The sequence below is a fragment of the Loxodonta africana genome, chromosome 26, assembly GCF_030014295.1.
Source record: "Loxodonta africana isolate mLoxAfr1 chromosome 26, mLoxAfr1.hap2, whole genome shotgun sequence".
Taxonomy (NCBI): domain Eukaryota; kingdom Metazoa; phylum Chordata; class Mammalia; order Proboscidea; family Elephantidae; genus Loxodonta; species Loxodonta africana.
The window spans coordinates 38653793-38677788 of NC_087367.1; the positions used below are offsets into that span (position 1 = coordinate 38653793).

At 40.3% G+C, this 23996-nt stretch overlaps 1 protein-coding gene across 6 annotated transcripts in view; it reads left to right on the forward strand.

The window, feature by feature from the left end:
* Positions 1 to 23996, forward strand: part of CEP70 (centrosomal protein 70) — a 138313-nt gene that overhangs the window by 99418 nt on the left and 14899 nt on the right. For 5 of the 6 annotated variants that reach the window (XM_003419965.4, XM_010599486.3, XM_023538803.2 and 2 more), the window contains 2 exons: positions 8185 to 8293; positions 17184 to 17354. In XM_003419965.4, the coding sequence (XP_003420013.1) occupies positions 8185 to 8293; positions 17184 to 17354 (280 nt within the window). The remainder of the gene's footprint in view (positions 1 to 8184; positions 8294 to 17183; positions 17355 to 23996) is intronic. The other variant, XM_064277250.1, reaches the window with a different exon arrangement.

The window sequence follows — 23996 nt, forward strand, 5'->3', positions numbered from 1 at the left end:
TGGGAGATAGAAGGTAATGTGACAGGAGTGGAGACGATGGGCATTTGGGCCACTTCCTCATGCAATTTGCTTGTGCCTTCAGGTCCTGTTCAGGCCTGATCTCGTGTATACCACTTCCGTTTCATGATGGAATGCTGCTGTGCATGTCCAACTTTATGACTCTGTGGGTCAGACAACACCCAGTTCATGATGGGCAGCCCAGGGCACATGGTGACTTGGTGTCCCATGGTTAAGCATTCAGTCTCTACTAAGGCCCAGTAACAAGCGAAAAGCTGTTTCTCAAAAAAAGAGTAGTTATCTGCATGGCAGTGATTTGCTCCAAAATCCTAAGGGTTTGCACTGTGATTCAATAATAGGGGCCTGCCAAAGACTCCAACCAGCATCTCTATCTGCCACAGACACTTCAAGCACCATTGGAGCCGCTGGATCATATGGCCGAAGTGGCAGAGCAGCTTGCACAGCAGCCTGAACCTGTTGCAGAGCCGTCTCTTGTTCTGGGCCCCACTCAAAACTAGCAGCTTTTCGAGTCACTTGATAAATATGCCGGAGTAGCACACTCAAATGGGGAATATGTTGCCTCCAAAATCCAAAGAGGCCCACTAGGCGATGTGCCTCCAACTGTCCATTACTATAACCACACCCACCTTGTCTTTGTCGATTGAGTGCAGCCACTTAGCCTCCGCTACCATGGGATCCAGTCAACTCCATTGTAGTTAGATGTCTTAGTTCAGTTAGGGCAGTTCCCACTATCGAATTTTACATAAAATAGCAATCACAGCAATCTGCAAGGATGCTGGAGCTCCCTTCACAAATTTGTACCTCAGGAGCTCCCTTCACAAATTTGTACCTCACAGTTGTGGTAAAATATGTGTCCTCTGGGCACTCCATGTGGGTCTGTGGGTCTAACCTGATAAATCCACTCTAGCATGCCAATTTCCCTAAGCCTTTGAATACCAAGGCAGATCTGGTACTTGCTTTGATTTAGTATAGGCCACCTGTAGTCCATGCTTCAGCAACCCAACCAAATAAACTATTAGATCCTTTCCTAACCTAAACTGAAACACTGAACGAAGAATCAGTGCTTAGTGGACCCATATCAGTAAACTCGGACTGATCCATCTCTATGGTCCTTGTACTGTTACCCCACACCATTAATAGCCATTCCCACACATATTCCCCAGGTTTCTGTTTATACATATTAGAAAAGTCAAGCAGTTCTTTTGAAATGTAGTGTACCTCCTCCTGGGTCAGACTTTGTACTTCACCTTTTGGCACTCCCTGGCACTTAAGGTTAGTTATAGGTCTAGAAGCCAGAATCAGTAGTGTGGAGTAGTGTTTTGAGAATCTTGTAAAGCACCTGCCTCAGGCAATACCCCTGGCGATGACTCAGGCAAGGGCTTTATAGAGGCAGCTGGGCTAGGGCTAGGGCTCTCATTAGATGGGAGTAGAGGGGCTAACGGTTTTTCTGGGCAGGGTGGCATAACAGACAATCATGAAGTAATCTCTTCAGATGGGAGTGGTTCTGTTGGCAGGAGTGATTCAATGGAATTAGTGTCTCCAGCTTCTTGATTATCTGCACATATGTTCCCATCCCAACTTCCAGGATCATATTTCTTCCCAGTCAATGCCCTCACTTTAACTTCAGACACCTCTCGAGGTTGTCAATTGAGCTGGCGTTGTATTTCAGCCACTGTCACAGAAATACTCTGTGTTTGTTTTTTTGCGATATCTCTGTTACTACAAGAAATAAGGCTTTCTTTCAAAGCACAAGTGGTAACTTTGAGGTCATTTATGTGGTGCTTGAGCTTTGACTCTGAAGCCCTGAGCTCATCTCTTTTTTTCATCAGTTTGTCTAGTGAAAGTAGGACCAACCAACCAGCTTCCTTAATCTTCTCATTAAAACAGAATTGTACAAAGGCATCAAACATGTGATCACCCAGAGCCTCACCTCTCACCAATACCTGATCTACTGACTGGTGGTGATATTTTCCTTATTTGAATTGCCACCTTATGCCATGAATGACCAGTGCCCTCTTTACCAGTGTAAGCAGAGTCATCAACATCTTTAAGATTAATCATGCTTGAGATCCAGTTTAGAAAACTCATCCTTACAATTTTGTTTGTCTAGAATCACTTTTGGCACCAAATGTCTTAAGCTGGGTTCTCTAGAGAAGCAAAACCAGTAAAGTGTATTAAAATATATATATAGAGAGAGAGATTTATACCAAGGAAACAGCCCACGCAATTGCAGAGGCTGGAACATCCCAAGTCCATGGATCAGGATAGAGGCTTCTCCTGATTCGCGTAACTGCAGTTCTGGTGAACCCAAGATCGTCAGGTCGGAGAGCAGGGCTCTTGCTCACAGGATGTGAAGGTCAATGAATCCCAAGATCAGCAGGCAAGACCTCAAGGCTTCTCCATATTCACATAGCTGCAGGAGCTGGCAAACCCATGATCAGCAGATCAGAGAGCAGAACTCTAGCTCACAGTCTGTGAAGATTGATGAATCCCAAGATCGGCAGGTAAGCTCCTCACTCAAGTCTCAAGAACCAGAGGTCAAACAAGAGGCAGCTGCAGGACCCAGAGCAAGCCAAAAGCCTTGGCAAGGCAAAAAGGAAAGTAGGTGGCAGAGGGTGGAGAGATGAAGGCTAAGGGTGCAGTGAACCACCACAGCCTCCACCCCCCCACACCACCGTCAGCAGTACCACTCAGCAGATTCCATCATGGGGATCATCCCATATCAAATTTCAACCAGTTAGTGATCACATTATACAACTGCCAAACACTTAGAATCGTGGCCCAGCCAAGCTGGTACACAATCTTAGTCATCACACAGGTTATTTGCTTCCTCTCCTGTTTTTCTTTTGTCAGTTTGGCCAGTGGTTTGTCAACTTTGTTGATCTTTTCAAAGAACCAACTTTGGGTCTTGTTGGCTCTTTCAATTGTTTTTGTATTCTCTGTTTCATTTAGTTCAGCTCTAATCTTTATTATTTCCTTTCTTCTGGTGCCTGACACCTTCTTTTCCTGCTCTTTTTCTATTTGTTCAAGTTGTAGGATTAATGTTTTGATTTTGGTCCTTTCTTCTTTTTGGATGTGTGCATTTATTGCTGTAAGTTGACCCTCTGAGCACTGCTTTTGCTGTGTCCCAAAGGTTTGGGTAAGATGTGTTTTCATCCTCATTTGATTCTATGAATTTCTTTATTCCATCTTTGATTTCTTCTATAACCCGGTAGTTTTGAAGCAAGTGTTGTTCAGTTTCCATGCATCTGATTTTTTTTTTTTTCCTTGCTTTTTCTGTTAGTGATTTCTACTTTTATGGCATTGTGATCAGAAAAGATGCTGTGTATTATTTCAGTGTTTCAGATTCTGTTAAGGCTTGCTTTGTGGCCTAACATGTGGTCTGTTCTGGAGAATGTTCCATGTGCATTGGAAAAGAATGTATACTTTGCTGCTGTTGGGTGGAGTATTCTGTATATGTTTATGAGGTCAAGTTGCTTGGTTGTGGCATTTAGATCTTTCATATCTTTATTGCATTTCTTTCCAGATGTTCTGTCCTTCACGGAAAGTGGTGTGTTTGTCGCCTACTATTATTGTGGAGCTGTTTATTTCTCTTTTCAATGCTGTTACAGTTTCTTTTATGTATTTTGGAGCCCTGTTGTTTGGTGCATATGTATTTATTATGGTTATGTCTTCCTGATGTATTGACTCCTTAATCATTACATAGTGTCCTTCCTTATCCTTTATGCTGGATATTGCTTTAAAGTCTATTTTGTCACAGATTAACATTGCCACTCCTGCTCTTTTTTGGTTGTTGTTTGCTTGATGTATTTTTTTCCATTCTTTGAGTTTTAGTTTGTTTATGTCTTTGTGTCTAAGGTATGTCTTTTGTAGACAGCATATAGACAGATTGTGTTTTTTTAATCCGTTCTGCCATTCTCTGTCTCTTTATTGGTGTATTTAGTCCATTTTCATTCAGTGTAATTACTGATAGGCATGAGTTTACTGCTGTCATTTTGATTTCTTGTGTGTGTGTGTGTGTGTGTGTGTGTGTGTGGTGTTGACAATTTCTTCTGCTTAGTTTTCTGTATTGAGTTTTTTTCTTTATGTATTTTCTTTCACCTTTTTCAATATGGTTGATTTTGTATTTGCTGAATCTTTATGTTTTTCTTTTTATTTTAATAGGTAGGTTTGTTAGCTTCCTTTGTGGTTACTTTGAAATTTACCTTTATTTTTGTAAGTTTAAACCAATCTTTTATTTCTTGGTATCGCCTTAACTTCCTGTCCGTATGGAAGTTCTATGACTACACTGTTCCCTCTTTTTTGTTTTGACATTGTCATCATTTACATATTGACATCTCTGGTTCCCTATTTTCAGTCTTTTAGCTTTGATATGTTTTTGTGAATTCCCTGTCTTAGTTGTTAACTGGTTGATCTGTCTTGTGTCCTAGTCTTGAATTGTTGTCTGATATTGTTGGATCTCTAAACGGAAGAGTCCCTTTAATACATCTTGTAATTTTGGTTTGGTTTTTACAAATTCCCTTAACTTCTTTTTAACTGGAAATGACCTAATTTTGCCATCATATTTGAGAGACAGTTTTGCTGGATATATGATTCTTGGCTGGCAATTTTTTTCCTTCAAGGCTTTATATATGTCATTCCATTGCCTTCTTGCCTTCGTGGTTTCTGCTGAGTAGTCAGAGCTTACTCTTATTGGTTCTCCTTTGCAGGTGACTTTTTGTTTATTCCTAGGCAGCTCTCAAGACTCTCAAGATTCTTTGTCTTGGTTTTGACAAGTTTGATTACAGTATGTCTTGGTGACTTTCTTTTGGGTTCTACCTTGTGTGGGGTTCTTTGAGTTTCTTGGATAGATACTTTCTCATCTTCATGATATCAGGGAAGTTTTCTGCCAGCAAATCTTCAACAGTTCTCTCTGTGTTTCTGTTACACTCCCCTGTTCTGGTACCCTGATCACTCATAGGTTTTTCCTCTTGATATTGTCCCATATAATCCTTAGGCTTTCTTCATCTTTTTTTTAATTCTTTTTTCTTGATTTTTTCTCAGATAAATTGGTGTCAAGGAATTTATCTTCAGTCTCACTAATTCTGACTTCAGTTGTCTCAATTCTGCTTCTATGGCCTTCTATTAAATTGTCTAATTCTGAAATTTTATTGTTAGTCTTTTGGATTTCTAGTTGCTGTCTCTCTATGGGAAACCCTGGTGGCGTAGTGGTTAAGTGCTACAGCTGCTAACCAAAGGGTTGGCAGTTCGAATCTGGCAGGCGTTCCTTAGAAACTCTGGGGCAGTTCTAGTCTGTCCTGTAGGGTCACTGTGAGTCGGAATTGACTCAATGGCACTGGGTTTGGTTTGGTGTTTTTTTTTTTTTTTTTTGGTCTCTCTGTGGTTTTTTATGGTTTCTAGCAACCTGTTAAGCTTATCGTTTTGTCTTGCATTGTTTTCCTGAACTCCTCTATTGCTTTGTCTGTGTGTTCCTAGTCTTGATCTGAGTTTTGCCTCATCTCCATCCTGACCTCTTGGAGAGCTCTGTATAATAGGTAGTTTCATTGTCTTATCTCCCTCCAGAAGGCTTCCTGGTTCTTTATTTTGGTCGCTTGCTGGAGCCATCTTGACCTGCTTCTTTATGTGATTTGATATTGACTATTATCTTTGAGACATCAATAAGTTATATTTATTTGTTGTATTTTGTTTACTGTGTCTTGACTTTTTGTTTTATTTTGATATGCCCAAGCAGGCTGGACATGTGGGCTACTTTGGTTGTTGGCATCTTTGAAGCTATCGTGTCCTGTCTCCAGGTGCTCAGAGCAGCTACTAGGTGTGTGAACCCAGGAGTCTGTTCACTTTTCTTGTGTGGGTGTGGCACAGGTGTCCAGGTCATCAGTCACTGAGTGTGTGGTACAGACTCTCACCTACAGTCCTAGGCAGGCAGGGCTACATAGGGGTGTTTGGAGCAGGCACAGGTATCTGGCTGCAGTGGAGGGCTATGTGTAGAGCAAGGCAGGGACCCAACGGCAGCTCCCAGGTGTCTGGGTGGAGGGTATATCACTGTCCCTTAAAGCACGTAGTGGAGTGGGTATTGCAGTTGGTCCTTGGGCACCTGATGCTGTTGGCTGGAGGGACTGGGCGGTGCCACTAATTCTCACATCCCTGTTGTGGGTGGCTAGATGGAATGGGTGGTACTGCCAGCCCTCAGGTCCCCAGTGTGGGTGGGTGAAACCCCTGCTTAGGTGGCAGGGTGTTGTCAAATGTCACGAATCTGCAGCTCCCACTTGGCTGCTGCAGTTGAAAATGGGCTTCAGGTATATGCCAGGCTGTTTTATGCTAATAAGGTTGTGCGTTGTTGAATCAACCCACACAGGTCTGGGCAGGGGTAAAGAGTGCTGAATCTCCATGGAACCCTTATGCCAGTGGCTGGGCTGAGGGGCAGGGTTTCCGTCCAGCCCTGAGTTCCCAGCTTAGGGGTGTGGTGTTTTTTTAAAGACACAAGACTGGTGTGGGCTCTGAAAGCCCTGAGTTCCTGGTTTATGGGGTGTGGCAGTTGTTAAATACTGCTAGACTGCTGTCAGAGTGGAGCAGAGTGGGGGGTGGGTGAGGGGAAGAAAGCACTTCCCCACTGTGAAACTCTGGTAGGCATAGGGGTTATTTTGCCTCTGTGAGATAGATTAGAAGCTTGCACTTAACTTTCTCAGGTCTGGTGTCACTTCTATTTGGCTCTGGAGGTGTGTGGAGATCTGCTGCTGCTTCGCCACACCTGATGTGGTGAGCTTGTCTTTGAATGATGCTGCTTGCCTTAGCCCGTGTGTGCTGCACAGACTTAGCTAGCAAGGCACTGGTGATCTCCCTGTCTGTGTATCTCTGCTGCTTATGAGTTGTCTCTCCTTCCACCTGCCATCCAATTCTTCAGCTTTGCCTTTGATGATTAGGGTTCCTAGGTTGTCACATGCAATCGATTTACTTGTTTTTTCAGGTCTCCATTGTAAGAGAGATGCCAGGAAGCGTCTGTCTATTCCGCCATCTTGGCCCTACCCCTTTAATTGTTGCTTTAATTTGCAATTCTCTAATGACATATGGGAGTGCCTAGGTGGAGCAAATGGTTAAGCACTTGGCTGCTAAGTGAAAGGTTAGAAGTTTAAGCCACTCAGAAGTGCCTCGGAAGAAAGGCCTAGCAATCTACTTCTGAAAAATCAGCCACCAAAAACGGAGCACACTTCTACTCTGATACACATGGGATAGCCATGAGTTGGAATTGACTCAGTGGCAACTGGTCGCAAGAGATGAGTCAGGAGGAATATTGGCTTAGAACTAAAGCATGGAGAGTTTCACAACGCAGTGGGAAGCCATGATTGTTTTTCAGTAGGCAGATGACATGATAGAATATTACTGTTCTATCTCACAAGCTGCAGATTGGAGCTCATTAGTGAGTCATGGAATCAATTTAATGGATCAGGGTCCCAGCAGGAAACTGGCACATTCAAACTGAAGAAGGTTAATTTGAAGAGTGTTTAATGAGAGACTGTTTTCAAAGGCATGGTGGGTAAATGGGGAGGAGTGTGTATTGCAGCCTGTCTTCAAAGATATTCGGAGAAGGGAAAGGGTTTCCTACCAGGTGGATACTCATACACAGTTATGTTTCTCGTCAAAGGGGCTTTCCCTTTCCCTCAGAGTTCTAGTAGCCACCTGGGACACCTGGGGACTTGGGTCCCCATGCTCTCTTCATCAGTGTTGTCTGCTCCTTGGCACAAGTGGAGTATGAAGAAGAAGGGACCAAAACCATCGAGTTCTTGCTACAATACTCAAACAAATTTCCCTGCCCATTTCTTCTTCCTCTGCTTACCTATAGCCCCTAAGTTGGGAGCACCTTGGAAGTTACTCCCATTCCTTGCAATATTTCTCTCCTATGCTGGTTTTTTGCAGTGGTTGAAGGGTGGTTACAATTATCTTCTTCAGTCTGATCCCTTCTATCTTCAGGCAAAAAAAAAAATTCTATTGTTTTCCAATGATAATATAGCTTAATTTTTTATTTAAGTTTTATATGTGCTTGTGTGTGTATTCATACTCATGTTGTAAGGATTTTGGGAGGGATAGCTGGAGCATTGACTCCATTTGTCATCTTCATTCAGTGTCAAGGAAAACATTTTGTGTTATCTGATTTTTTTTTTCTCCATTTAGATTACAGGAGCTTATCAGCCAAAAAAAGGCTGAGGACCCAGAGAAGAAAGGTGAGGAGCCCAGCAAAGAGAACCAGCAACAGGCCCTCATTGATCACAGATACTTTCAGGTATTGAACAGCTGGCAAAGAAACTGGTATTTTTAGTGAATTTTGGTTTCAATTGCAGTGTAATAAATTACCAGTTGTAAGGAATACTTGTAGCCTATATTTGCATGTGTTTATCCTATCTTGTCTTGCCATGACATACTTACTTGGCTAAAAACATTGTAGGTAGCTCAATTTAGGCACAGTGGTTAAGAGTTTGGCTGCTAACCAAAAGTTCAGCAGTTCGAATCCACCAGTCGCTCCTTGGAAACCCCATAGGGCAGTTCTGCTGTGTCCTATAGAGTCACTATGAGTCAGAATCGACCCCACAGCAATGGGTTTTTTTTTGTTTTTTGGTCTTACCCCTTAAAAGAGACTTGGCCTAGATCAAAGCAAGGTAGTAAAAAGCTGATAAGATTTTTAAAAGATTTTCCCTACTTTCTCTCTTTAAGCCATTTCTCTTTTTATTGTTACTATTAAATATATTTTCTTAAGGTTCTTTTATGGTTTTATTTTTGTTTAGATAGATAGTTCATCTGAAATTTAATTTTCTAAATGGTATAATGTAGGATTATAATCTTTACTGGTTTTATAAACCATGTATTGAATAGATGAGAGGTTAGACCTGGTTGTTTGCTGGCTGAACTAGGCCTATACTCATATTTATTGGGCCCACACAGGGTTTTTAAAAACCTGAATTTATTACCAATATTTTTTTAAAAATTTTAAGTTCCTGTTTCTTGTTTCTCTTAAAAAGCTAGAGGATCTGACAACAACTTCCTGCATAGTTTATCAGATAAAACAAGATTAGGCCTTTCCCCTGTCAAATTGAGGCATGTGCTCTTCAGTTAGCCACAGTCCGCACCCAACCTCCCCTCACTCATTTATGCTGTTTGCCTGGCTGTTCTAGACATTTGAGTTTGCAGTCTCCATTAGCGTGTTCTTTGTCTACTTTACTGAAATGGCATCTTTATATATGTCATACTTAGGTTTGTTTCAAGACTCTCTAGTCTGTTCCATTTCTATACTATTTCCATAGTCTTTTAATTTCTTTAGTTTTACAGAATATCTCTACCATCTGTGGAAATATAACTGACAGTGTTTTACTGCGCTTGCTTGCATATTGCTGTGATGCTGGAAGCTCTACCACCAGTGTTTCACATACCAGCAGGGTCAACCATGGTGGACAGGTTTCAGCAGAACTTCCAGAATAAGACCAACTAGGAAGAAAGGCTTGGTGATCTGCATCCAAAAGCTAGCCAATGAAAACCCTGTGAATCACAACCAAATATTGTCTGATACAGCGCTAGAAGGTGAGCCCCTAGGTTGGAAGGCAACCATGGACTCAAGCATGCTGGCGATGATGAGGATGGTACAATGCTTAGTTCTGTTGTGCGTGAGTCAGAGCTGACTTATGGCAACTAACAACAACAACAACATAGTATATTTTGATACCTTTTGGGGCAAATATCGTGTCATTGTTCTTTTTCAAATTTTTCTTGGCTATATTTTTAGCATATTTACTCTTCTGGATGAATAGTTTGTCAAATTCAAAAATAAATCCCGTTGAGATGAACTGAAATTCAGTTGACTCTATCAGTTAATTTTTGGAGAAATGACACCTTTAAAGTTTTGAATTGTTCCATTCAGAAATACTTCTCTAATTTTATTTGTGTCATCTTTTATAGCATTCAGTAAAGTTTTATGTATTTTTAAATGTAGTTCTTGTGTGTTTCATGTTAAATGTATTCCTAGGTATTTTATAATCTTTGTTGCTATTGTGAATGAGATCCTTTTTTCCATTATGTTTTCAAATATTGCTGGTACTTCATACATCTGCTGTTGATTTTATGTCCAGGCGCCTTTCTGAAAACTGTTTTGTTTTCTGTGTTTTTCTTGTACCTAGTGTGTAACTGAGTTTCTTTTATTTCATTTTATTTCTATACTCAGTCTGAGAGGTTTTGTCCTTTAATGGGGGAATTAAACCATTCATGGACATTGAGATCAACTCATATATCTGGCTATATTCCTGACATCTTACATTCTGTTTTCGGTTTACATGGTTTTCTGTTCATTTTCTTTTGGTTTTGTTTTACTTTCCTGACTTTTACTAGGTTAGTTGAGGTTTCTTTGTTCTTTTTTTTCCCCCCACAGGCCCCTCATCATCTTAATTCTCTTTTGCTTGAAATTACCATATATATATAAAATCAATGTCAAAAGTTAATCAGTATCTGCAACCTCTCTCTGAAGAAAAAAATTAAAAAATTTGTGAAGAGAAGACCTTTATTATGTGCTTGCTTTCCTCAATTCCCATCTCACTGGGAATTGTTTAAGTCGTTTCATAATTCCTTCAATGTTAATATACTTTTTGCTGCCAATTGTGAGAGGGTAGCTAAGTCATAGGAAGAATATATTCTACTGTCAAAAATAATTGAGCGGAAGGAGCATTAATTGATTTTTTTCCATTAAAATGATGAGTTTAAATATAATGGAAGTGAAATACTGAAATGCATGCTCTTGAACTAAAAAAAAAAAAGGGGGGGGGCTTCTAAATAAACATCCTAAGTCAAATTACCAGGAGACCTATTTGTTGAAACTTAAAGTTTGACTAGGAATAACGATTCAAGATCGTATCATTGTCTTTATACTTGTATATTATTAAATAGGCTGGATTTGATGGTGGCAAACAGTTAATAAATTTATTCTTTTACATTTAAATATGTTTTTGTGTGTGTGTTTCCCTTTCCTCTCCTTGGATGATACACAAGGCAGAACTCATAGGTCTTCGGAGGGTTATGTTTGTATATAACGGTAGTCTCATACGAAGATATTTAAAATTCAGTCCAGGCATGGATGATACTAGGGAATTACTACTTTTTTTTTTTTTTATTGTGATTTAGGTGAAAGTTTACATAGCAAATTAGTTTCTCATTAAACAGTTAATACACAAATTGCCAACCCCACGATGTGTCAACACTCTCCCCTTCTCCACTCTAGGTTCCCTGTTTCCGTTTGTACCATTTTACTGTCGCTTCTTGCCTTTTGCCTTTGCTTTTGGGCTGGTGTACCCATTCGTCTTATATACACAACTGAACTATGAAGCAGGTTCCTCACGTGTGATTACTGGCCCTGTAGACCTGTCTAATCTTTGGCTGACGGGTGAACCTCAGGAGTGACTTCAGTACCAAGTTAAAAGGGTGTCAGGGCCGGGGGGGACGGTTATTAATTTCCTTGGATATAATGATGGTATTGTGGTTTTGTAGGAGAATATCCCTACTTTTAATTGGTGCATGCTCAAGTATTTGATGGTGAAGTATCATGATGTTTGCATTTTCTTCAGATGGTTTATCTAAAGATATGGATAGGCAGAAAGTATGGCAAAATTTTAAGAATTCTTGAATCTGGGAAGTGATTATATAAATATTTGTTGTATATATTTTAATTTTTTTGTATATTTGAAATTTTTCATGATGAAAAGTTGAGGAAAAAAAGTCTACTCATATTTGAATAAAAACCTCAGTCTCTCATTCAGTTCAATAATTCTACCCTGTGCTTACTCTATGTCATAGCTGACCTATACTTCTGCAGACAAGAAGTGTGGCAACATGTTGTGATGTTTCTTTATCGTCTTTGTTACGTTTTGTCTCCTAGACCTTTGCTACCTTTGGCTTCTCCAGGATTGACAGTGAGGGATGGGTTGGTGGGTGAAAATAGAAAGAGGGTAGAATCTTTCTTGACTGGTGCTAGTGTAATCTAGTGTGGCTGTTGACTAAGTACTGCCTCTGTTTCTTTTATAGAATACTTCTGTATGGATATGTATGTTTAGTTATTCTCTCTCCCACCCACTAGGGACCTTGGCAATGTACCACTCATTATATGGGCAATGCATTTTCTAGCTGAACTCTAATGAATTCCCCTACCCCACCTTGTCCTCCAGTGATACTTCCCTAAGGTCTCCCAGGTATAGACAGTTCTTTCTCTCTTCTAAAGTGTCCACTTGCCCATGGGTATCCTTACCTTGCCCGAATGTAAAAAGGCAGGCTATTCTGATTGCTGTCTTCTCTCCTTGATCCATTCCATCTCTATTTTTACATATGTATCAGTTAGATTTTTCAGTGTAACAAACCATCCTAAAACTTAGTGGCTTAAAATAACACCCCGTTATTATTATTGCTCATGAACAGCTGGACAATTTTGTTCACCTTGGCTGGCCCACTCATGCTTCTGCTGTCAGATACAAGTCAACTAAGTGTTCTGATTCTGGAAGTTGGATGGAAATGAGCTCAGGGTACTAGGGGATGACTGGACTCTGTGTTTTTTATCATCCACCAGTTTAACCTGACTTGTCCACATGGCAGCAGCAGAGTGCAAAGAAAGAGAGCAGAAATAAGCAAGGCCTTTTGAGGTCTACACTCTGAACTGACACTTCCAGTGAATTCTTTGGGCCAAAGCAAGGCCCAGGACCAGCCCAGATTCAAGGAGTATGAAATAGACACCACTTTTTTTTTTTTTTTTATAATTTTTATTGTGCTTTAAGTGAAAGTTTACAAATCAAGTTCGTCTCTCACACAAAAACCCATGTACACCTTGCTATACACAACCAATTACTCTCCCCCTAATGAGACAGCCCACTGTCTCCCTCCACTGTCTGTTTCCGTGTCCATTTCGCCAGCTTTTAACCCCCTCTACCCTCTCATCTCCCCTCCAGGCAGGAGATGCCAACATAGTCTCAAGCGTCCACCTGATGCAAGAAGCTCACTCCTCACCAGCATCCCCCTCCAACCCATTCTCCAGTCCGATCCATGTCTGAAGAGTTGACTTCGGGAATGGTTCCTGTCCTGGGCCAACAGAAGGTCTGGGGCCCATGACCACCGGGGTCCTTCTAGTCTCAGACAGACCATTAAGTCTGGTCTTATGAGAATTTGGGGTCTGCATCCCACTGCTCACCTGCTCCCTCAGGGGTTCTCTGTTGTGTTCCCTTCAGGACAGTCATCGGTTGTAGCCAGGCACCATCTAGCCCTTCTGGTCTCAGGATGATGTAGTGTCTGATTCATGGGGCCCTTTCTGTCTCTTGGGCTCGTAATCACCTTGTGTCCTTGGTGTTCTTCATTCTCCTTTGATCCAGGTGGGTTGAGACCAATTGATGCATCTTAGATGGCTGCTTGCTGGCGTTTAAGACGCCAGACGCCACTCTTCAAAGTGGGATGCAGAATGTTTTCTTAATAGATTTTATTATGCCAATTGACTTAGATGTCCCCTGAAACCATGGTCTCCAGACCCCTGCCCCTGCTACACTGGCCTTCGAAGCATTCAGTTTATTCAGGAAACGTCTTTGCTTTTGGTTTAGTCCAATTGTGCTGACCTCCCCTGTATTGTGTGCTGTCTTGCCCTTCACCTGAAGTAGTTCTTATCTACCAACTAATTAGTGAATACCCCTCTCCAACCCTCCCTCCCTCCCCGCCTCGTAACCACAAAAGACTGCTTTCTTCTCAGTTTAAACTATTTCTCAAGTTCTTATAATAGTGGTCTTATACAATATTTGTCCTTTTGCAAGTGACTAATTTCACTCAGCATAACCAAGAGGTCAGCAGTTTAAATCCGCTAGGTGCTCCTTGGAAACTCTACGGGGCAGTTCTACTCTGTCCTATAGGGTCACTATGAGTCGGAATCGACTCGACGGCAATGGGTGGGTTATAATGCCTTCCAGGTTCTTCCATGTTATGAAACGTTTCACAGATTCCTCACTGTTCTTTATCGATGCGCAGTATTCCATTGCGTGAATATATCATAATTTATTTATCCATTCATCCGTTGATGAGCACCTTGGTTGCTTCCATCTTTTTGCTGTTGTAAACAGTGCTGCAGTAAACATGGGTGTGCATATATCTGTTTGTGTAAAGGCTTTTGTTTCTCTAGGATATATTCCAAGGAGTGGGATTGCTGGATCGTATGGTAGTTCTATTTCTAGCTTTTTAAGGAAGCACCAAATCGATTTCCAAAGTGGTTGTACCATTTGACTTTCCCACCAGCAGTGTAGAAGAGTTCCAGTTTCTCCACAGCCTCTCCAACATTTATTCTTTTGTGTTTTTTGGATTAATGCCAGCCTTTTTGGAGTGAGATGAAATCTCATTGTAGTTTTGATCTGCATTTCTCTAATGGCTAATGATCGTGAACATTTCCTCATATATCTGTTAGCTACCTGAATAATCTTCTTTAGTGAAGTGTCTATTCACATCTTTTGCCCGTTTTTTAATTGGGTTATTTGTCTTTTTGCAGTTGAGTTTTTGCAGTAGATTTTAGAGATCAGGCGCTGATCAGAAATGTCATAGCTAAAAACTTTTTCCCAGTCTGTAGGTAATCTTTTTACTCTTTTGGTGAAGTCATTGGGTGAGCATAGGTGTTTGATTTTTAGGAGCTCCCAGTTATCTAGTTTTTCTTCTATGTTCTTTATAATGTTTTCTATACTGTTTATGCCATGTATTAGGGCTCCGAACGTTGTCCCTATTTTTTCTTCCGTGATCTTTATCGTTTTAGGTTTTATATTTAGGTCTTTGATCCATTTTGAGTTAGTTTTTGTGCATGGAGTGAGGTATGGGTCTTGTTTCATTTTTTTGCAGATGGATATCCAGTTTTGCCAGCACCATTTGTTAAAAAGACTGTCTTTTCCCCATTTAACTGTTTTGGGGCCTTTGTCAAATATCACCTGCTCATATGTGGATGGATTTATGTCTGGATTCTCAATTCTATTCCATTGGTCCATGTATCTGTTGTTGTACCAGTACCAGGCTGTTTTGACTACTGTGGCGGTATAATAGGTTCTCAAATCAGGTAAAGTAAGGCCTTCCACTTTGTTCTTCTTTTTCAGTAATGCCTTGTTTATCCGGGGCCTCTTTTCCTTCCATATGAAATTGGTGATTTGTTTCTCCATCTCACTGAAGAATGTCGTTGGGATTTGGATCAGAATTGCATTAAATGTATAGATCGCTTTTGGTAGAATAGACATTTTTATAATGCTAAGTCTTCCTATCCACGAGCAATGTATGTTATTCCACTTATGTACGTCTCTTTTGGTTTCTTGCAGAAGTGTACTGTAGTTTTCTTTGTATAAGTCTTTTACATCTCTGGTAAGATTTATTCCTAAGTATTTTATATTCTTGGGTGCTACTGTAAATGGCATTAATTTGGTGATTTCCTCTTCGATGTTCTTTTTGTTGGTGTAGAGGAATCCAACTGATTTTTCGTATGTTTATCTTGCATCCCCATACTCTGCTGAACTCTTCTATTAGTTTCAGTAGTTTTCTGGAGGATTCCTTAGGGTTTTCTGTGTATAAGGTCATGTCATCTGCAAATAGAGATACTTTTACTTCTTTCTTGCCAATCTGGATGCCCTTTATTTCTTTATCTAGCCTAATTGCTCTGGCTAGGACTTCCAGCACAATGTTGAATAAGAGTTGTAATAAAGGGCATTCATATCTGGTTCCTAATCTCAGTGGGAATGTTTTCAGGCTCTCTCCATTAGTAGACACCACTTCTTGATGGAAGGACCTGCAGTGTCACATTCAAAAGGGCAGGGATATAAGGAGGAGTAATAATTACAACTATTTTTGCAAACGCTCTACTACAAAGTATGAAATGTAAGCCTCCTTGGCTCACAGAATGAGATTGGCCTATGAACTTCTGAAGCTCAAAAGGCCTCTCTCTGGTCTCTTTCAGGAGTTCTCTTGAAGCCCTCCTTATTTGGTGGAGACCTATGTTCCTATTCTCATTATTAATTTAGAAAAAACAAATTATGAACCCACTGCCGTCGAGCTGATTCCAACTCATAGCAACCCTATAGGAAAGACTAGAACTGCCCCATAGAGTTTCCAAGGAGCGCCTGGCGGATTCCAACTGTTGACCTCTTGGTTAGCAGCCATAGCACTTAACCACTACACCCTCAGGGTTTCCATTAATTTAGTAGAGAGCAATTAATTATTTATTCCATTAAAATGTCAATCAAAAATGAGTTTAAATATAATTGAAGTAAAATATTGACATACACTTTCCTAAATTAAAAAACAAACAAAAAACTGCTTCTAAATAAGCAGAAGTCAAATTCCAAGAATACCTGTTAGTTGTAGCCTTCTGTGGGGAGAAAAGGAAAATGGTACAGCATCTTCTACTCTTTTTGGTGAATCCTCTTTAATGAGTCTCCAGTCTTTTCATATATAAGCTGGTTACTGGCTTAATTTAATCACCTTTTAGAAAGCTCTCCATGACGTGTAGAAGACTCTTCTTTAAAATGTGTGGGACTTTATTATTCTTGTCCTCACGTTGAACTTCAGCTGAAGCCATGAAACAACAGAAGTCCTTTTTAACATCTTATTTAGCTTAAATACAAGGAGATAAAAATAGGGAAATGTAGAGGCTGTAGCTCAGGATGTCTGGGTAATTAATTACCCTTCCCTATGCAGAGCCCTGGTGATTCAGTGGCTAAGCACTCAGCTGTCCACTGAAAGGTCCACGGGAGAAAGATGTGGCAGTCTTTTTCGGTAAAGATTTATAGGCTTGGAAACCCAGAGGACATTTCTACTCTGTCCTGTAGAATCACTGTGCGTCAGAATTGACTCGATGGCAACAGATGTGGATTATAATAGGTCATTCATAACTAATTTCAAGTCTGATTCATTTTGAAATTCATTTTAGTTTTTCAGTGAAGTCTGTGCTCCTCCCTATTGGAACTTATATGTTTACCAGTATGGATGAAAATACTACCAAAAGATTACATGTGTCAGTCTTATTAAAGATACCTTAACACCTAAAATTAACTCTGAAAATAATGTTTCATTGACAAATAAAGTACCTTTTTTTAAATATGTATCTCCTTGTAGAAGTAGGGCAAGCATTTTGATCAAAAATATTGTCTTTTTTAAAGGTGCTGTGTAGCATCAATTCAATTATTCATAATCCAAGAGCTCCAGTAATAATTTATAAACAGAGCAAAGGAGGAGCCCAACATTTTAATAAAGGTTTTGTTCAAGATTGTGGATTTGAGCATCTTATTCCTATAATAGAAATGTGGGCAGATCAACTGACATCCCTGAAGGTAAGGGGTTGAATGTTCTTTATATGCTTTGACAATCTATTGGAGTCTAGGGGCTTTTTTAATTGGACTAGGCTTATTTGTTTTAACTGTAAAGCTGAAAAAGCTTAAAAACCAAAAACCAAACCCACTGCCATCAAGTTGATTCTGACTTATAGCTATCCTATTTAGTTTATCTAAAATTTGAATCTTGCTACTTACATATGTATTTCAGACACTGCCTATTTGGTGGTGTCGCTATTGTAAGCTTTACGTCCTCTAAAGTTCTGCTAAACAAGACCCCTAACAGGCCCATTGCCTCCATGAAAATCTGTGGTGAGTCTACTTTGTACTTCCAGTCCCTTCCCTGTCCTTCCTTCATGTCCTTCCTGTTGATATCCTTACAGTATAGATTTTCCTGGCCCTTATTCCTGTACAGGTTATACCTTACTCCGCCTTTCATTTTAATTAGCAATGTTTTCTCTTTCATATTTTAGGTTATTTTCCTTCTCTCAGAACTCTACATCTGTCTGTTTTCTAGAGCAGATAGTCAGATAGCAACCAACCCTACTGACTGTCCTGTCATCCATAGGAAGATAAAATTTCCTCACTTTGTAGAATTATTGTGTAGTCTTCATTGCATAACTATGTTTGTTCCATTTCTGTTGCTCCACAGAACGGTATATTTCTTAAGTAGCATTTAATTTCTATGCCTTTCAAACTTTAGATTTTTGAATAACTAATACTATATATTTTTTTTTTCTGTTATGAAGATGTGACTCAGTAACAGTATTTGTCAACAGAAGCCGTATTATACAAAGTATAAATTATGTAGAAGACATCATAAGAATGAGTAAGCACCACAAGGGCAGAGATTTTGGGTTTTTTTTGTTGTTGTTGTTGTTCAGGTATATCCCAAGGATATATAATGAGTGCTCAATTAATATTTGTCAAAAAAAGCAGAATAATATGTTTCAAGACAAGAAAATGGGAGATGATATTAATTTTTTTAATGTAATGAAAACATATCTGTGACTAGTGAAAGAATCTTCACAGTCTAATTTTTCCTCTTTTTTTATATAGAGCTCAGACAGAGCTATAAAATAAACATTTTGATTCAGTGACAGCACTGGATTAATATACCTGTTTTATAGATCTGAGCTCCTACAGTCTTATGTCTCAAAAGAGGGTGAAATAATTAGTACTTAATTGTTTAAATCATGGCATTTTTCTAATCATTGCTTGTCAAGGGGTTCTCTCAATAGGAGGAAACAATGCTAACTCCACTTTATCCTTCTCAGGGGATATAGGCAGCCCCAGGAGAAGGGGAAAAGACTAAAAGAGAAAAGGGAGGAGAAGAATCAAATAAATGGATAGGTATTGTTTACTCTGTTGAAGGCATTTCAGGAGGTATCAGAAAAGGCAAACACAAGATTCAGACTAGTTAGAGAGACAAAACATACTCAAAAATATGAAATATCTTGAACAGTTAAATTTTATCAGTAGAAAAAATGAATGTCATAAAAAGTGATCATACATGATTAAAAGCCAAGTGAATGATGCAGGTAACTTATGTCCTAGAGTCTGGTCCTAGCCCTCAAGGAAAGCTTTAGAGTATTGGTGAGTTACTTGCTACTTCGTGGTTTTCTGAATTGAAGGAGGCAAAGAGTTAGCTTTATAATTAGAATATTTTGAGGGCTTCCAGGGACAAATTGGTAGCTCTGCCACTGAACTGACTCATGAATTTTAGCAATTTCTTCAGATATTTATACTGCAAAATTAGGACCCAAATTGAAAAACTACATGAGGTTCTTTGAGGCTTCATATGAAGGATTCTTTATAATACAGAAGCCTCTAAGTTTGGGACACTCATCTTCTCAGGTTAGCCTCTTCCTCCCCTGCCCTTGCCAAGTTAGATCTGGCTTTTAAAAAAAAGGATGGGAAAGGGATGGAGCAAGCTAGATGTCTCCTTCCCTCCGTGTTCTCCTCCTATGTTTCCAGGACAGGTGAGCTGCAAACATCATAGCTTTCCCAGCCCGTGTACTGCCTTCTTATTCCCAGTACTCTAAAGGCCAACCGTACAAGGTCAAGTAGGACCTGGCAGTACTTCTGCATCCTCACAACTGGACAGTGCAGGGAACCTAGGAGGTCCTCTTTTAGACTTTTCAGGATTTACTTGCTGGACTGTGCTACAGCCATCTCTCACTGCTAAGGAGGCCAGAGCATCTTTTTTTCTTAGGCTTGTAACACTCTTCTATTCTCAAACAAAAATTAATAAGTTTGGGTGTGCTTTTTACCATAGACCACTTCTTTATAAAAGTACCTTGTTGATAGAAAAAAAATTTTTTTTTTTTTTTGATAGAGCTTTGGTTAATAAAGATATCATTGTGCTGCTACTTCTTGACTTTTTTAAAATTCTGGTAGCACTTATTATATAAAGCATTCATTTGACACTGAATTTATTGCCTTGAATAGCTAAAATAAATGAAAGATTAATGATACCAGTATGTGAGGTCTAGATCTTAACTGGGGAGTGTTGAATAAATGGAGGACTAATATAAGAAGTTAGAAAAAGGTGGCATTTCGTGCACCTCTTCCTGTATTCTAGAACTATGCTGTCCAATATGGCAGCCACTAACCTCATGTGATGATTGATCATTTGAATTGTGGCTAATCACAATTGAGGTGTGCTGTAAGTATAAAATATACATTAGATTTTGAAGAATTAGTATGGAAAAAAAAGAATATAAAGTACAGATTACATATTGAAATGATCTTTGGATATATTGGGGTAAATAAAATACATTAAAGCTAATATCTCCTGTTTCTTTTTACCTTTTTTAATGTGGCTGTTTGTTGTTGTAGTTGTTAGGTGCTGTCGAATTGGTTCTGACTCATAGAGGCCCCGTGTACAACAGAAGGAAACACTGTCCAGTCCTGGGCCATCCTCACAATCGTTGCTGTTTGAGCCCATTGTTGCAGCCACTGTGTCAATCCATGTCGCTGAGGGTCTTCCTCTTTTTCGCTGACCCTCTACTTCCACTGCTATTCGTAAGGTTTTCACTGGCCAATTTTTTTAGAAGTAGTTTGAAACCTGACCACCACGGGTGACCCTGCTGGTATTTAAAATACTGGTGGCATAGCTTCCAGCATCACAGCAACATACAGGCCACCACGGTATGACAAACTGACAGGAGTGTTGTGTTAGATAGTTTACAATTACTCTGGCTTGCATTACATTTCTTTCAGACAGCACTGTTCTAGAGGACAAGCATCATGCCACAGAGATAGTACATACTCAGTAAATGTCTGTCTGTGATTGGCCAATCTTAGAATTCTAAATTCCCGTACCCCGTCCCTTGTGCACAGTTTAGAATAGATCAGGCCAACACTTCTAAGAAAACTAAGTGGGCTATTATGAAGATTAAGTCAAATTAATTTAGGCATCCATTCACATTAAACTCATTAAAAAAAAAAAAAACTCATAGCAGCCCTAAAGGACAGATTAGAACTGCCCCATAGGGTTTCCAAGGAGCACCTGATGGATTTGAACTGCCGACCTTTTGGTTAACAGCTGTAGCTCTTAACCACTACCCTATGAGTTGGAATTGACTTGGTGGCAACGGATTTAGTTTTTGGTTCACATTAAAGACCTGCTGGAGATGGGTTTCGGGAAAATACGTATTACAACATGGATGAATCTTGAAAACATTATGGTGAGTGAAAGAAGCCAGTCACAAAGGGCCACTTATTATATGATTCCATTTATGTGAAATGCCCTGAATAGAAAAATCTATAAAGAAAGTAGATTAGTAGTTGCCAGGGGCTGGAAGGAAGATGGGGAGTGACTGCTAATGGGTATGGGGTTTCTTTTTGGGGTGATGAAAATGTTCTTGAATTAGGATAGTGGTGATGGTTGCATATCTCTTTAAATATACTAAAAAACCACTGAATTATACACTTTAGGAGTTTTATGGTATGTAGATATCAAGGAAACCCTGGTGGTGTAGTGGTTAAGTGCTCCTGCTGCTAACCAAAAGGTCAGCAGTTCGAATCCACCAGGCGTTCCTTGGAAACTCTATGGGGCAGTTCTACTGTGTCCGTTAGGGTCCCTGTGAGTCGGGATCAACTCAATGGCAATGGGTTTTGGTTTTTGGATATCAATAAAACTTCATTAAAAGAAAAAAAATTCGAGAGGCGGGGCCAAGATGGCGGACTAGGTGGACGCTACCGCGGATCCCTCTTGCAACAAAGACTCGGAAAAACAAGGGAATCGATCACATACATAGCAATCTACGAACTCTGAACAACAAGCACAGACTTAGAGACGGAAAACGAACAAATACGGGCAGACAGCAACCGTTTTCAGAACTAGGAGCCAGCGTACCAGGCAGGTGACCTTTGGAGCCCGATCTGGGGCAGAGCCCAAGGGGGCAGACGCCACAGAAGGGGGGCCCAGCCCTTCCCTCCCGAACCCATCCGGGGAAGAAGTCTAGCTGGTTGGCGCGTGTGGCGTAGCGGCGCAGCCGGAGGGAGAAGCACCCGGGAGGCAGTGACTGATCTGGGAGTGGGGAGAACAGCGTCCTAGCCTGGGAGCCGTCCCGCCGGGAGTTCGGCGGGAAGCGGGCGGGGCGCGAGCGAGGGGGGGGTCAGCTATATTTCCCTAAAGCGACCCCGGGGCGGGGCCCACCCGTTCGTGCGGGAAACGCCCACCCAGTTCGCACGAGCAGTGCCGCGCACCGGAGGGAGAAGTCCCTGGGAGGAAGTGACTGGTCTTGGAGCGGGGAAAGCAGCGTCCCAGCCGGGGACCCATCCCGCCCGGATTTTGGCGGACGGGGGCGGAGCGTGAACGCGGTGTTCAGCTCTATATTCTGTGCTGCTACACTCCTAGCTCTCTGACCCCTCCCCCACCCTCCCCAGGCGGCTCCATTAACATCCGAATACCCGGAGCCAGAGGGAGAATTCAGATGGGGATCTGACTGCATTTTTTTTAGCTGATTACCTGGAAAATCTAGTTTCCCAGTGATGGCTCGGAGACAGCAGTCCATATCAAACCACATAAAGAAGCAGACCATGACAGCTTCTCCAACCCCCCAAACAAAAGAATCAAAATCTTTCCCAAATGAAGATACAATCCTGGAATTATCAGATACAGAATATAAAAAACTAATTTATAGAATGCTTAAAGATATCACAAATGAAATTAGGCTAACTGCAGAAAAAGCCAAGGAACACACTGATAAAACTGAAGAACTCAAAAAGATTATTCAAGAACATAGTGGAAAAATAAATAAGTTGCAAGAATCCATAGAGAGACAGCATGTAGAAATCCAAAAGATTAACAATAAAATTACAGAATTTGACAACGCAATAGAAAGTCAGAGGAGCAGACTCGAGCAATTAGAATGTAGACTGGGACTTCTGGAGGACCAGGGAAACAACACCAACATAGCTGAAAAAAAATCAGATAAAAGAATTAAAAAAAATGAAGAAACCCTAAGAATCATGTGGGACTCTATCAAGAAGGATAACTTGCGAGTGATTGGAGTCCCAGAACAGGGAGGCAGGACAGAAAACACAGAGAAAATAGTTGAAGAACTCCTGACACAAAACTTCCCTGACATCATGAAAGACGAAAGGGTATCTATCCAAGATGCTCATCGAACCCCATTTAAGATTGATCCAAAAAGAAAAACACCAAGACATATTGTCATCAAACTTGCCAAAACCAAAGATAAACAGAAAATTTTAAAAGCAGCCAGGGAGAAAAGAAAGGTTTCCTTCAAGGGAGAATCAATAAGAATAAGTTCAGACTACTCAGCAGAAACCATGCAGGCAAGAAGGGAATGGGACGACGTATACAGAGCACTGAAGGAGAAAAACTGCCAACCAAGGATCATATATGCAGCAAAACTCTCTCTGAAATATGAAGGAGAAATTAAGATATTTACAGATAAACACAAGTTTAGAGAATTTGCAAAAACTAAACCAAGACTGCAAGAAATGCTAAAGGAGATTGGCCAGATGACCAATAATATCAGGTACCAGCACAATACAAGGTCACAAAACAGAACATCCTGATATCAACGCAACTCAAATAGGGAAAGCACAAAAACAAACAAATTAAGACTAATTCTAAAAAATAAATAAATAAACAAAATAATACACATAACAGGAAATCATGGAAATCAATAGATAAATGATCACAATAATCAAAAAGAGGGACTAAATATATGAGGCACTGAACTGCCAGATGGAGAGTGATACAAGGCGATATAGAAGGATACAAGTTAGGTTTTTACTTAGAAAAATAGGGGTAAATAATAAGGTAACCACAAAAAGGAATATCAATTCCATAACTCAGGAAAAAAGCCAAGAAAAACGTAACGACTCAACAAACACAAAGTTAAACATTATGAAAATGAGGATCTCACAAGCTATAAGAAAAACGTCTCAGCACAAAAAAGCATGTGGAAAAATGAAATGGCCAGCAACACACATGAAAAGGCATCAAAATGACAGCACTAAAAACTTATTTATCTATAATTACGCTGAATGTAAATGGACTAAATGCACCAATAAAGAGACAGAGAGTCACGGACTGGATAAAGAAACACGATCCATCTATATGCTGCCTACAAGAGACACACCTTAGACTTAGAGACA